The 14894-nt window shown below is 48.4% G+C and overlaps 1 protein-coding gene and 1 non-coding gene across 2 annotated transcripts in view; one reads left to right on the top strand and one right to left on the bottom strand.

Annotated features, from left to right (window-relative positions):
- LOC111553373 (maestro heat-like repeat family member 5) overlaps positions 1 to 14894 on the top strand; it is a 71165-nt gene that overhangs the window by 45582 nt on the left and 10689 nt on the right. The window contains exons 20-21 of the mRNA XM_026454567.1: positions 11050 to 11209; positions 12711 to 12892. Of these exons, the coding sequence (XP_026310352.1) occupies positions 11050 to 11209; positions 12711 to 12892 (342 nt within the window). The remainder of the gene's footprint in view (positions 1 to 11049; positions 11210 to 12710; positions 12893 to 14894) is intronic.
- LOC111553391 lies at positions 13250 to 13324 on the bottom strand. Its single transcript, XR_002734935.1, has one exon. It is a non-coding gene; the product is annotated as a small nucleolar RNA SNORD5 (small nucleolar RNA).

The raw sequence follows: 14894 nt of genomic DNA, 5'->3' as shown, positions 1-14894 counted from the left end.
ACTAACTTTACACTGCACATTAGAAAAAAAAAAAAGACATTTATTCAGCATCACAATCAGACTATTTCACAGTCAACAGCATGGGAGCAAAAAAAAAAAAAAAAATCTACATTAAAACCCTTTGTTGGAATGCTTTATGCTTTCCACAGAACAGAAACTAAAATAACCTGTTATACAATTAGTCACAAATACAGTCCTCGAGTTTTTTGCCCATGCACATGAGTATTTGTCTAAAACATGTCTTCTTTGTAGCAGCTAGGCCCTGCCACTGTGCTTGGCTGAGTTCACAAATCTGCTGTAACCTGTAGCTTCCCTGTCACGTCTCTGGCTCTCCTCTCCTGCTAAGCTTTGTTTCCTAATTAAAATCTTCTGCCACTGCCATAGCTACTGCTGCTACTGGAACTGCCATAGCCACCTTGGTTTCGTGGTTTAGCAAAGTACTGGCCTCCACCACCATAAGGGCCAGAGTTTCTGCCTCCAAAGTTTCCTCCCTTCATGGGGCCAAAATTTGAAGACTCGTTGTAATTGCCAAAATCATTGTAGCTTCCACCATCTCCAAAATGACTTCCATCATTACCAAATCCACTACAGCCATCCCCACTGCCACCATATCCACCACCACCACGGCTGCCACCAAAACCACCATGACCACTAAAGTTTCCTCCACGACCGAAGTTTTCATTCCCACCAAAATCACCTCCACAACCACCACCAAAGTTTCCAGAACCACTTCGACCTTTTTGGCTGGATGAAGCACTCGCCATTGCTTGCTTTGACAGGGTTTTCCCAACTTCACAGCTGTGGCCATTTGCAGGATGGTATTTCTGAATGACACCTTATCCACAGAGTCATGGTCGTCAAAGGTTACAAAGGCAAAACCCGTTTTCTTGCCACTGCCTCAGTCAGTCATGATTTCAGTCACTTCGATTTTCCCAAACTGTTCAAAATAATCCCTTAGGCGATGTTCTTCTGTGTCTCCTTTAATGCCACCAACAAATATATTTTTCACAGTTAAGTGGGCACCTGGTCTTTAAGAATCTTCTCTTGAGACAGTTCTCTTTGGTTCCACAACTCTTCCATCCACCTTGCGTGGCCTTGCATTCACGGCGCGTCCACCTCCTCCACAGTGGCATATGTGACGAACCAAAGCCCCTGGAGTGTTGGTGTTTGGGTCCCTCATGACCACACAGTCCGGGAGCGTTCCCCGTTGCTCAGAATGGCTCCTCAAGGCTCTCATCTGTTGTTTCAAAGCTCAACCCTCCAACGAAGAGCTTCCTTGGCTGTTCGGGCTCTTTAGGAGACTCTGACTTAGACACGATGGCAGGGAGAAGAGAGACTTTAACAATGCCTCTTCAGGGGTGTCCATGGGCAGAAGAAAAAAAGAATTGAGATTTTTTTGAGGTTGTTACTTCTGGAAAATTTTCTTGGTTACAGTTCTCTTTTGTTTTGTTTTGTTTTGTTTTGTTTTTTGTTTTGTTTTGTTTTGTTTGAGACGGAATCTCGTTCTGTCGCCCAGGCTGGATGGAGTGCAGTGGTGCAATCTCCGCTCACTACAAGCTCCACCTCCCAGGTTCACGCCGTTTCCCTGCCTCAGCCTCCCGAATAGCTGGGACCACAGGCGCCTGCCTCCATGCCCGGCTAATTTTTTATATTTTTTAGTAGAGATGGAGTTTCACCATGTTAGCCAGGATGGTCTCGATTTCCTGACCTCGTGATCCGCCCGCCTCTGCCTCTCAAAGTGCTGGGATTACAGGCGTGAGCCACCGCGCCCAGCCTACGGTTTTAAATATTAGTCATGTTCCATTGCTGTTTTTCTTCCTCAGGGACTCCAATAATACAAATGCTATTCCTCCTGTCTTCCATTTTCACTACTTTCCCTCTGATCCCTTTTACTTTTTCTTAAATTCACTTTCATTCTCTTGGTTGCTTTCTTTGTTTTCCTAAATGCCCCTTATTAAATTATCATTAGAGTCTTATCTCTCTCGGACACCTTGTAATTCTTCTTCATTTCTGAGATAATATTTTTATCTCATCCATTTCTTTCCTGAAGTCAATCAACTCTTTTTTCAGCTCCTGTTGGATTTTTTTGTCCTTTTTTGAATTCATAATTCGGGTAGTTTTCATATCTTTAAATGCTTATTTGAGCATATTTAATGACACATAGAACGAATGTTGTCTTAGGATTTTTTTCCTGCATCGTGATTTTTTCCAGGGGGAGTTCCTTATTTTGTGTGTGCTGATTTTTGTTTTCTCATTTTCTACAATAATTGTATGGATTTGTTCATTTTTTTCCTGCTCATGTTTCTGTTCTTTGAGGGTTTTATATTATTTTAAGTTCAATGGCACCCTCTTCTGTCAATACAGCAAAGGCCAGGTAATTTAATATACTGTTTGGGTGGTAAACAAAAGGATTATGGATCCTCCAATGTTTTGGTTCCATTTCCATTGCAGAGCCCTACCTTTTTCCCTTTTACCTCTTTCCCTATCACTACCTAATCTCCAAAGGATACCTCTGCTTTCTTTTTTGCCCTTTTCTTTCCCAAAATCTGTGCATTTTGAAGACTGCCCTCCAAATCTGGCATACTTTTAAGTCACTTCTCTGTGATTGGGGCTCTGACACTTGAACTTTTTTTTTTTTTTAAGACTTAGGGTGGACTTTGTCTTCCAGAAGGTGCTTTAGGCTTTATATCAATCTCAAGCCCTGTTGCTAGCTCCTCCCTTCCCTCTTCCCCCGCCCCGTTTCTCTCAGCCTGCCTTTATCACAGCCTTCTGGTAGAACGGGATGAGGCGGGAGCGGTAGAGATTTCATGCTAAGGTTGACACTCTTCTCTTTCTGCTTAGAGTAATTTTGAAGTTTGGGAATTCTCTGAATTTGCACTGGAGTCACAGTTTTTGTGCAGTTTTATTTTCCTTCTTGTTTTTTTTGTTGTATCTCAAGGAAATTTTCGGAGGCGGAGACCTAGGCAACAGGCATCGTCTTCAGCTACCTAGAAGTTTACAGTTCTATTTTATTGTGTTGGAATTTTTATCTTATTTCCTCAATTCTAAGAAGCATTTTTTTTTTTTTTTTTTTTTACATTTTAACATTTATGAAGTCAGGGTGCATTTTACATTTAACATTTATGAAGTCAGGATCCATTTTACATTGATGGTGCCTTACACCTGGATTTATGTAGTTTTCTGCCAGTCACCTGGGGGCACTGTTAGTTTGAGACCACTTTAAATTTAAAAGTCTCTGCTTGAGATTTTATTGGGCCACATTGGTGGTGTGAATTCAGGCAGGTTTGGGTTCAAATTCTCAGGATATCCGTACCCCTTCGCACTTCCACCCAGTATGCTGACTGAAGCATGAACGTTTTCTCAATTTTTCTTCCTGCAGGGCTGAGTTTTGTTTATTTATTTTGATCACCCTTAAACTGTACATGCAGACCTTTGGGTCCCAGCTCTGTGTTGGGGTCTCCTATAAGACTCCCATCTTGGCCATTTTTTCTTTTTTAGAAGTACACGAAACAATGGTGGGGTATGTCCTAAAAGTATAAACAGAATTGTACAATATGTAGTCTTCTAATATTCTTCTGTTGTGTGGCTTGGGTGTTTGTTTGTTTGTTGAGACAAGGTCTCGCTTAGTTGCCCTGGCTGGAGTGTAGTGGTATAATCATAGCTTATTGTAGCCTCAAACTCCTGGGCTCAAGTGATCCTCCTACCTCAGCCTCGAGTAGCTAGGAGTACAGGCATGTATCACCACACCTGGCTAATTTATTTTTTTTTATAGAGATGGAGTCTCATTACATTGCCCAGGCTGATCTCAAACTCTTAGTCTCAAGCAATCCTTCCACCTTGGCCTCCTCCCACAGTGCTGAGATTATAGGCATGAGCTACCATGCCCAGCCTGTCTGGCTTTTTTTTTTTCCTCCAATATGATGTGTCTAAGATTCATTTCAACATGTTGGAGTTCATTCATTTTTGTTGCTGTATAGTATTCCATTTTATGAATGCCAATTATTCTTTTTACTATAGGTCAACATTTGGGTCTTTTTACAATAGGTCAACAATTTCCTGTTTGGTACTATGGCTAGCAATGCTGCAGTGAACTTGCTTATACATGTGCCTGGATGTACACAAGCTCTCAGTTTCCACAATGTATGCATCTAGGATGGAAATGCCTGCATCATAAAGCTATACATATATCCAACTCTAATACATAATGCAAAATGTTTCCAAAGAGCTTGTACTGATTCACACTCTCAGCAGTATTTTTTTTAGAGTTCCTGTTACTCTGCAGTTTACTAACACTTAGCATTCACTTTTCAGCCAGTAATCAAAGTTTTAGTCACTCTGGTGGTGCTATTAATCAGCATTGTGGTATTCGTTTCCACTTTCATGATTAAATAGAGAAGTTGAACATCTTTTCATTTCTTTTTAGCCTCTTTGGTGATATGCCTATTCAAGTATCCTGCACACGTTTCTATTATGTTGTCTGCCATTGCTAATTTGCATTCCCCTGGCTCACCCTATCTAAGGTTCATCATTCCGTTGCTTTCCTTTTATTTAATTTTATTGCACCTAAGCATATTCCTAAAAGTACTTTATTGTTTTCCTAATTTCATATAAATTATAATTTCATTGTAAGTTATAATTTTTATATTTTCATGTGAAGGGCATTATGTTACATATACTTGTTGGAGATTTCCATTTGCCTAGTATTACTATTGGTTTTTAGAGTTTCTATTGTCTAATATTAAGGCTCTAGTCATATAATAACACCAGTTTTCTTTTGTTGATATTGCATAGTATGTCTTTTTCCAGACTTTTGCTTTTGCTATTTCTACATTCTTTTGCTTTAGATGTGTCTTTTGTAAACAGTATTTAGCTGGGTTTTTAATAGCCTGACGACCTTTGTCTTTAATTGAAGTACCTATTCAATTTACAGGTAATTTAGTTGTTTATATATTTGGGATTGAATTTACCATCTTTACTTTCTTTCCAGACCAAAAAACAGAACCTTCAAAGTCTTCAACTGACTTAACACACTCCCAATTTTAATGCCCTTGTTGTTTAATTCTGTATATTTTTAACTCTCACAAGTCAATATTCATTTAGAGTTGCCCACATTTTCACTATTTTCTTTGCTCTTCATTTCTTTTTAAGCCTCACACCCCTCACCTGAGGCCATTTTCCTCCAACCTAAAGCACATCCTTTAGAACTGTCTTTAATTTGGGTCTGCTGTTAGCAAATGCTTTCAGTTTTTATATGAAAATGTCTTTATTTCATCTTCAATCTTGATAGACATTTCACTGGGTATAGAATTCTATGTTGGCAGTTATTTTCTTTCTGCACACCAAGCTAACGCCCCACTGTCAACTGGCTTCCATTGCTGCTGTTGAGAAGTCAGCTGTCAGTAGGACTGCTGCTCTTTTCATGGTTCTATGTGCTTTTTCCTATGACTGGTTTTACAGTACTCTGGTTTCTTCTGGTTTGGGAAAGTTTGTTGTTTTGTTTGTTTTTATTTGTCTGATAAGTCACTACAGTGTGTCTAGGAATGGATTTATTTATGTTTATCCTGTCTTGAATTCCTGTTCTGGAATATTCTGGTTCTGGAAGAATCCCAGCCATTATCTCTCCACCTAGTGCTTCTCCTGCATTCTCTCTCACTTTCCTTCTAGGGCACTAATTAGGCACATGTCAATATCTTGCTATATCCTCTATTTCACTAGATCACTCAGAGTACTGTCAGGAACAGATAACACACTCAAATTGGTTGAGATGGAAAATTTAATAAAAGAGCTATTGGACAAGGGTAGAGTTTAATGTGATGGACAGGGGAAGGGCCAGTGCCCCAGGAAATGTAACAATGCTGAATCATTGCCAACTTCTAGAACTAAAAGGTCAGGGAATGGGAGTCCTCCCAGAACCAAGGATGTCTATATGGCTAGACCACAGGACAGATGGACACAGCAATCCTGTGGCCACCCACAGGGAGAGACTCTGGGGTATAAATACCCTGACTTTCCTCCACTACCACCTTCTGACCTCCTGCTAGTGCTTACCATTAGCCAAGTCAACTGGAAGCCAAAGGTCAAGAGAGCTTCTTGATGCAATCTATACAGGTCAACTTCCTGGGGCATGAGGCAGGATGGTGAACAGCAGAGATTATATCTGCAGGGGCAAGTGGAAGATACTCAGCACAATTTCTTACTTCTTTTCTGCTTCCCCATATTTGTGTCCCTCATTGCTGAATTCTGTATAATTTATTTTGAGTTATCTTCTAGTTCACTAATTCTCCTTTAACCATGTCAATGTGATGTTAAAGTTTTCCATTGCATTTTTTTTATTTCAGATTCAGTATTTTTTATTTCTAAAATGTCATTTTGGTTCTTTTTCTCACCTGCTCTATCATTTATAGTTTCCTCATCCCTGAAGACATTTTTAAGCTTGTCTTTTATTTCTTTATTCATAATCAAATATTTGTTTTATAGTTCATGCCTGACAATTCTAATATCTAAGTCTTCAGGTCTACTTTATTTGTTATTCTTACTGTATGTTACCGATGGAGTCTGCCTTCCTTATGTGTCTGATTATCTTTGACTACAAACTGGATGTTATTTTTGGGGGGAAAAATGTAGAAATTATTTATTAAGGTATTACGAAGACAACTTGTCTTTGTCTCTGTCAAGCACCTAAGGATACTGCAGCCCATGATTACGTTAAGCCAAATCCAGTGCTTCAGATGCCCTGGATGCCCCCATGCAATTCAAACGTGGCTGAAATATGCTTGAGTTTTTTCACATCCACTCAGGCACCAGCCTGGAAGTGGCAGAGGGTCTCCTATGAGATTAACCACGTTGTGCAGCCTCTGAACTTAGGTCTCTGTCCCTTCATCCCACAAGGCTGTCAGAACAAAGGATCTGATTTTCCAGAATTGTCAGATGCCCCCAGGACATCAGTAGCTTTCCTGCTCCCAACCCCTCAGGGTCATCATATTCCCCATATGTTGGCCTTGCAGTTTCTTACAGTCTCGTCATCTCTTTAATACTCTCAGGACCCCTTTTTTTTTTTTCTTTTTGAGACAGGGTCTCACTTTGTCACCCAGGTTGGAGTGCAGTGGCACAATCTCGGCTCACTGCAACCTCTGCCTCCCAGGTTGAAGCTATTCTCCTGCCTCAGCCTCCCAAGTAGCTGGAATTATAGGCATGTGCCACCACACCTAATTTTTGTATTTTTAGTAGAAATGGGCTTTCACCATGTTGGCCAGGCTGGTCTCGAACTCCTGACCTCAAGTGATCTACCCACCTCTGCCTCCCAAAGTGCTGGAATTACAGGTGTGAGCCACCACGCCCAGCCTACATATTTATATTTTCTCTAACCTTTGTAGTTGTTTTCAATGGAGGAGCTGATTCAAGTAGCTTAGTGCACCACTACTGGAAGATGAAGAAGTCTTCTCATTCGCTTTTTTAAAAAACAGATTTATTGAAATATAACTCACATACTATACAATTTGGCCATTTAAAGTGTACAATTCAATGGGTTTGGCATATTATGTTATTTTTTAATTGTAGTAAAATATGTATAATATAAACTTTGTCATTTTATTCACTTTTAAGTGTATGATTCAGTGGCATTAATTATATTTGCAACTGTTGCACAGCTATCGTCACTGTCTAATTCTAAAACTTTTTTATCACTCCAAACAGAAACTCCGCAACTATTAAATAATAATTCCCCATCTTTCCCCCCTCCCCATAGCGCTTGATAACCTCTAATCCACTTTCTGTCTTATGAATTTGGCTATTCTCAACATTTCATGTAAGTGGAATGATACAACATTTGTCCTTTTGGGTCTGGATTATTTCCCTCTGCCTAATGTTTTCAAGGTTCATCCATGCTGTAGCACGTATTGGAACTTCATTTCTTTTCATTGCTGAATAATAATCCACTGCATGGGTAGGCCATATTTTATTTATTCATTTATCTGTTGATGGACACTCAGGTTGCCTCCACCTTTTGGCTGTCATGAATAATGATGCTGTCAGCATTGGCATACAAGCATGTTCGAGTCCTTTCTCTCAGTTATTTTGGGTGTATACCTAGGCGTGAAGTTTCTGAGCCATGTGGCAGTACTATGTTTAGCTTTTTGAAGAACTGCTGTACCATTTTCCATAGCAACTACACCATTTTCTATTTTCACCAGCAAGGTACCAGGGTTTCTGTTTCTCCACATACTCACCAGCTCTTGGTATTTCTCATCTTGGGGCTGTAGCCATCCTAGGAGGTGTGAAGTGACAATTTGTGTTTCCCTGATGCTTAGTGACATTGAGCATCTCTTCATGTGCTTATTGGCCACTTGTCCATCCTTTTTGGAGAAATGCCTGTTCAAGCCCTTTCTCCACTTTTGAATTGGGTTGTTTGTGTTTGGGTTGTGAGTTATAGCTCCCATTCCTTCTTAGACCCACATGAACCAGACTTTATGTACTGCTGCTCCAATAAAATGGTTCTCATTAAGGTCACCAGTAACCTCACGTCACTAGGTCCAATAGTCCATTCTCTGTCCCCACCTTATGTGACCTGTCAGCAGAATTTGACTCAGTCAGTGACTCTGTCCTCCTGGGAACACTGCCCTCCCTGGCTCTCCTCCTACCTCCCTGGCCACTCCTGCTCAGCCTCCTCCACTGGCTCCTCCTCATCTCTCTAATTTCATAGCCCTGGGGCCACAGGGCTGACCCTTGATCCTCCTCCTCAGCTACACTCAGTTTCATGGTGGCCACATCCATTCCCATGGCTTTAAATATCCCCTAAATACTGACACCTCTGGCCTAAGCCTTTCCCCCAACCCCCTCACAGTAGCCCTTGGATGTCACACAGGCATCTCCCACTGACCCAGCCAGGCCACACCCCTGGCCTCCCCCAACCTGCCCCCCCTGCAGGCTTCCCCATGTCACACCTGGTGACTCTGCTCCCAGCATCTCAGGCTGGAATTCTTGGTGCCGTCCGACTCTTCTCTACACCCACATCCCATCCCTAGGAAACCCTGCCAGCCCCACCCCTGCCTGTGTGCCGCCCCCGCTGCCACCACCCTAGTCCAAGACACCACCGGCTCTCACCTCCAGTGACTTGCCTACTTCCAGTCGTCCCCCACCGTACTTGAAGAACACACGTAGGCCTGTGCCATGTCTCTGCGTAAAATCCTCCAGTGGTCCCATCTCATTCAAAGCCAATGCCAAAGCCTCCACAGCAGCCATCAAGGTCGTGCTGTGGCCCCGATGATATCACTGTCTCCCTCTCCTCCTCTCCCCTCCCCACTCCACCGCAATGACACTGGCCTTCCTTTACGTCCCCTGAACAGACCAGGAATCAAGCTGTCTCAGGGCTGTCTGGAAGCTTCTCTCCCCCGCATCGCTGCCTGGCTCCCTCCCGATATCCTCAGGGCTTTGCTCAAGTGTCCCTGACTGCCCTGTCTGAAACCGAAGGCACCCAGACTCTCCCCCTGCCCCCCACGCTGCTTTTATCTCTCCAGCAGCATTGAGCATCCGGCACACTACGCTTTCTGCTGTGTCCCCACGAGGCTATCATGCACAGGAGGTCGGGGACTCCTGCCGATTCCACCACTGCTTGGTCCCCTGGGACACTGCACGCGATGGCGCTCGGCTCACACCTGCTGACTGAGGGGCAGGCCCGCGGGCAGCAGAGTAGAAACGCCTGCCCTCTGGGAACACACGCTTGCTCAGGGGAGAATCCTCCCGCTTAAGCCTCTGGAGGCAGGCATTGCCCACTACTCTGTGGTCAGGAATCCAAGGCTCAGAGGGGTTGAGTGACTTCCCCAAGGTCACACAGCCAGCACGGGCAGAGTGGAGGTCTGAGCCCAGACCCTCTGACTCCGAAGGCCCAGCTCTTTCCAGCTGCATGGAAACTCCTGGAGTCCTCCGAGCTGCGGTGCCCACCCAGCCAGGGGTCAGATGGTCCTGGAGTGGCTTCCCCAGGGTTTTAAGGGCAGCTGCCCTTGAGTCTGTCTTAAAGCAGGGGTGGGAACACACAGAGCCACCCTCCTGTGGTCCTCCCAGCCCCAGCCTCTTCATGCCAGGGGCCCTCCTGCCCCTCAAACCCCTTCCACCCAACACTCAGACCCAAAGACCATTTAGGGTAGTAAACAGGACCACTGTGGTCACCAGCATCTCAGGGCAGCCCAGCTGTGCCTTCCTTCCCTCCAGGCCTCACCGAGCCATGCCCCATGGATCCATGGAAAGGTCACAGGGCTGGACAGCCCTGGCCTCCAGGCTCCCCAGTTCCAAGACAGGGCCTTGATCAGAGCAGGTCTCCTCTCTCCGGTCCTTAGTGGCCCCATCTGCAAAATGGGCACTCTACAAACTGTAAAGCACCGCGCTCATACTAGTGATGGCCTGTCACTTTTAGCAGGTTGGGCCTGAGGAGCTGGGCCCCAGCAAACCCAGACTGGGAGGGAGTAGTCAGGGAAGGCTTCCAGAGGGAAGTGACTTTGTGATGAGCCCTAAGGGCTGAGGGGGAACTAGTCAGGGACAAGGAGTGCTCCAAACAGCAGGAATGCATGTGTGGGGGCCCAGAGGAAGGGAAGGCGAGGAAGGGAAGGACAGGCAGGGCTGGAGGTCAGAGAGCAGAGGGCTTGGAGGCCGTGGCTTTGACTGCCGGCTGGGGCTCTGGTCTGCAGGACCTGGGAGCCCAGGAAGATGACAAGCAGTCGGGAGACAGGGCACATTAGGAAACCTCCAGCATGAGTGAGGAGCTAGCGGAGAGACCCTGAAAGTGGAGAGACCCAGGAGGAAGCTGGTGTGGATGTGAGACCACAGGCAGGGACCAGGGACCAGGGACCCCCTGTCCAGCCACAGACTTGGTCCCCTCCCACACCGACCTGCAATGTTCGTATCTGCCCTGAGCCCCATCCCACTAGGGTCTGGCTCAGGACCCAGCCTAGATTTGCTGTTCCAGGCACCCAGGCCCTGGCGATGGTGGCCTGCTCATGTGGCTGAGCCCAGCCAGGCCTGGGTGGCAGCACTGCCCTCACATGCCCTCTCTGCCCACAGCCACACCTTCCAGCTGTGGAGGGCCCTGGGGGCCGAGCAGCCCATGAGCCACCTGGTGTTGACCATGCTGCTGGCCTGGCTGCAGGAGCGGCCTCTGCCCACCGGTGCCAGTGACAGCAGCCCCTGCCCCAAGGAGAAGACCTACCTGCGCTCGCTGGCTGTGAGTCTCTGCCACCATCCTGTCAGATACTGGTAGCACCTCAAGCACTCTCTGTGCCAGGCTGTAGGGGGGCACTCCATATCCAGGCTGCAGACACCCATTCCAGCCCCAGCCTGGAGGAAAGCTGCCCAGGGCTGACCACACAGGCCCAGCTCCCACCTCCTGGCCAAGGGCTGTGGGCTCCTGTCTGTGAATCAGGACAGTCGTGTCCGTCCCCCGGGCTGGCAAGGGGACTCACTCAGTCACTGTGGGGAGGCTCCAGAGAGGGGCTTCAGGTAGAGGAGAAGGGTGTGGACAGACCTGAGAGCCCTCCCCATGCTTGGGTTCTAGGGAGTCATAGATTCTAGAGGAATCTTAGAGGCTGCCCTCTGCAGCCACCACTCCCCTGTAGGAAGCCCCCGGTTTTCCTCATAATCCCGGCACTGCTGCTACACTCCCAGGAGCCATGAGGTCCCCTCCTGGCATGGCCACACCTGTCCCCCTTACCTGGTCCCTGATGAGGCCACAGCTGTGTTCCTGTTTAGAGCTTTCCAGGCTGAGTCCCTGCCCCAAAGGCCCCCCAGCAGTGGCCCAGAGCTCACAGCAGCTCCCCTGCCACCCAGAGCCCCCCCAGACAAGCTACTACCTGCAGCAGGGGTGTGATGAGGGTTTAACAATGGTGGCCGGTGGGAGAGCACCCCCTCGGCCCGGGGATTTGTCAGCTGGCCATCCCCAACACCCCCACCCTGGTCGGCCCTGGGCTGATGCTGCCTCCTACCAGAGGACCCCACAGCAGCACGGGTGAGACCCACCCAGGGGCAGCAGGGGAGCCTTCCCTGCACCCCACCACGCCGCCAGTTCCTGCCCTCCCCCAGTTGTCACTGCTCAGTGCTGGCCCCACCCTGAGAACATTCTGGACTGAATGCCCTGGCAGGCACTATAGGGCCTTTGGGACTAGGGGCTGCTATCAGCTGACTCTGTCTTCCAGGGCCATGAATTCCCCAACTCTCAGGCATCAGGCCCTGCTGTGTGCCAGCCACAGAGCTGAGGATATCGTGGGACCACACAGCATAGGACCTTGCCTTCAAGGCAACAGAGCAGAGGACCCAGATGCCAGGGGGCCACCCCTCAGACAGGAGCAAAGTGCAGAGGGCAGATGGTGGCATCCAGTGTGCAGTCTGGGGGAGCCCCTGGGTCAAGGTGGAGGTCTGCAGGGGTGTAGGGTGGACAGCATCCAGGTGGACAGCTGGGGGAGGCTGGGGACCACTAGGCCATCCAGCAGCAGCGAGACCCAAGCAGTGGGTCCAGAGGGTGCAAGAGAGGGCCAGGCTGAGGCTGCAGAGGCACAGGGGTCAGGTCCCACAGGGAGGGATGGCATGTGGACACTCAGACTTGGTCCTGGAGAGCTTGGAGCAGGGAAGGACGAGCATGCTAGGACGTGGCTTTTGTGGGACAGTAGGTCAGAACCCCTGGTCCCGGGACCCAGGGCCTAGGAGCCTCACTCCATGCCTGCCCCCGACAGGCCATGAACATCCTGCATGAGTTGCAGTTCGCCCGGGAGTTCAAGCAGGCCGTGCAGGAGGCCTACCCGAAGCTCTTCCTGGCCCTCCTCACCCAGATGCACTATGTCTTGGAGCTGAACCTACCCAGGGAGCCCCAGCCCAAGCAGCAGGCCCAGGAGGTGGCTGCACCCAGCCCCCAAAGGTAAGACTAAAGCCTCCCAGGCCTCCTGGCCTGGCCAGACACACACAGGGTTCCACAGGCATCCGAGAGCAAAGACTATGCTAGCCTCATAGGACACAGTGACAAAGGTGCACACCCCAGGGACTCAAAGCAACATGTCCCAGTGCTGGAGGCCAGAAGTCTAAAACCAAGGTGTCACCAGGGTGTGCTCCCCTGAAACCTGCGGGGGCCTTCCTCACTGCTTCTGGTTCCCAGTGTCTCGTGGCCACACCGGGTGCTCCTGGGCCTGAGGCTGCACCACGCTCATCTCTACCCCTGTGGTCACCTGACATTCTCCCTTGTGTGCCGGTGTTTAAATTTCTCCTTTTTTTTTTCCAGCTCCATCAGAATTAAGCTTTAGTTCATGTCTGTCAAGTGGTGCAGCAGTTGAACAGTTAAATTTAGCATCTGAATAAATTTCCCCTTCTTATAAGGACACCCATCATTGGGTTAGGGCCCCACCCTAACGTCCTCAACTTGATAATTTCTGCAAAGACCTTCTTTCCAAGTAAGGTCACAGTCACAGGTACCGCTGGTTGACTTCAATATCTTTCTTTTCGGGGGGGACACAATTCAATCCGCAACAGTCATGAACCCAAAGCTCCATCCACGGCCAGGGCCACAGGGGCTGTGGTACTTTGTTCGGGCCACTTACCCATCACCTGAGGGTGCTTGGCAGTAGAGATACTTAGTGTCACTGCCATACAGGGACCCCAAGGGGATGGCAGTTACCAAGAGCACCCATGCAGTGAGCCACATCTTACCCGAACGGGCGTCCTGTGAGGACTCGAGATGAATCTCACTGTCCCTGCTCTACAGATGAGGCAACTGAGGCTCAGAGAGGGTCAGAGGCTTCCCCTGGGCCACACGGCATGTCCACGCAGAGGCGACCTGGGCTCACCCATGGGGGCAGATGCCTTTCCAAGCTCTCCTGGGCATCTCATTGGCCCTCCGCACATGCTCAGATTGACATCATGGCCAGCTGCCCGCTCCCCCGCCAGCCGTATTCTGGCCTCAGTAGGGCTGCCTGCCTTCATCTTCCTTCTGCACTGGGTCATATATCCAAAAATCCAATCAGCAAGTCTTTAAAAACCGCTGGGGCCGACTCTTTTCATTTGTTTGTATTATGATGTGCGTCACGCAATTTGTCAGTTTTAACAGCTCTCCCCAAGGCAAGTCACTTAAAAAAAAAAAATGCCACTTCTTCTCATCTTGCCTCTAAATTCGAATGTGCATGAAGTTCCTTTTTTATTCAGTTCAACCATGCAAAATGCATGAATCTTTCCTAATAAGCTAATAAAACGTTCTCCTCCTGGTACGTGGGAGGGTTGGGAGAAAGCCTCACCCCGTCTGCTCCTCCCGCTGCTGGAATGTTCTTCCCGCAGCCATCCTGCCTCTGCAGGCTCTGCTCACCCGCACCTCGCTGAGGCCTCCCCCACTACCCTCTAAAATAGCAGCCCCTTCGGCGCCTCCCACCCTCTGCCGCTTTATTCCCTCCGCAGCACCGCCATCAGCTACCATCTGTGATCCGCACCTTTGACCTGCTTTCCTGCCCGCACCCATAGACTGGAAGGTCCCGAAGAGCCAGAGACATCTGTCTGTGTCTCGCGGGCTCCCATACAGCAAGGACGTCTGTCTGTCTCACTGGGGGCTCCTCAAACAACAGAGACATCTGTCTGTCTCTCGCGGGTTCCCCCACCAGCAAGGACGTCTCTCTCTCTCTCTCTCTCGGGCTCCCCATACAGCTGGGACGTCTGCCTCCCACAGGGCCACGGATGGTTTCTGCTCCGCCGCTTTGCCCTCCCGCCTGGCCCCTCTCCGGGGGGTTCTCCTGGAGCCCTGGAGGTGGCCCCGGCAGCCCCCGCAGCCCCAAGAGGAAATACTCTCACCATGGACACAGTCCTGGGCTCTGATTGGCCTAGCTTGGTTCACATGCCCACTCCTGAACCAATCACCTTGGCCACAGGGGCCTGTGCGGCTCTGA

The sequence above is a fragment of the Piliocolobus tephrosceles genome, chromosome 7, assembly GCF_002776525.5.
Source record: "Piliocolobus tephrosceles isolate RC106 chromosome 7, ASM277652v3, whole genome shotgun sequence".
In the NCBI taxonomy this organism is placed as follows: Eukaryota; Metazoa; Chordata; class Mammalia; order Primates; family Cercopithecidae; genus Piliocolobus; species Piliocolobus tephrosceles.
This window is presented reverse-complemented; position numbering and strand designations above follow the sequence as displayed.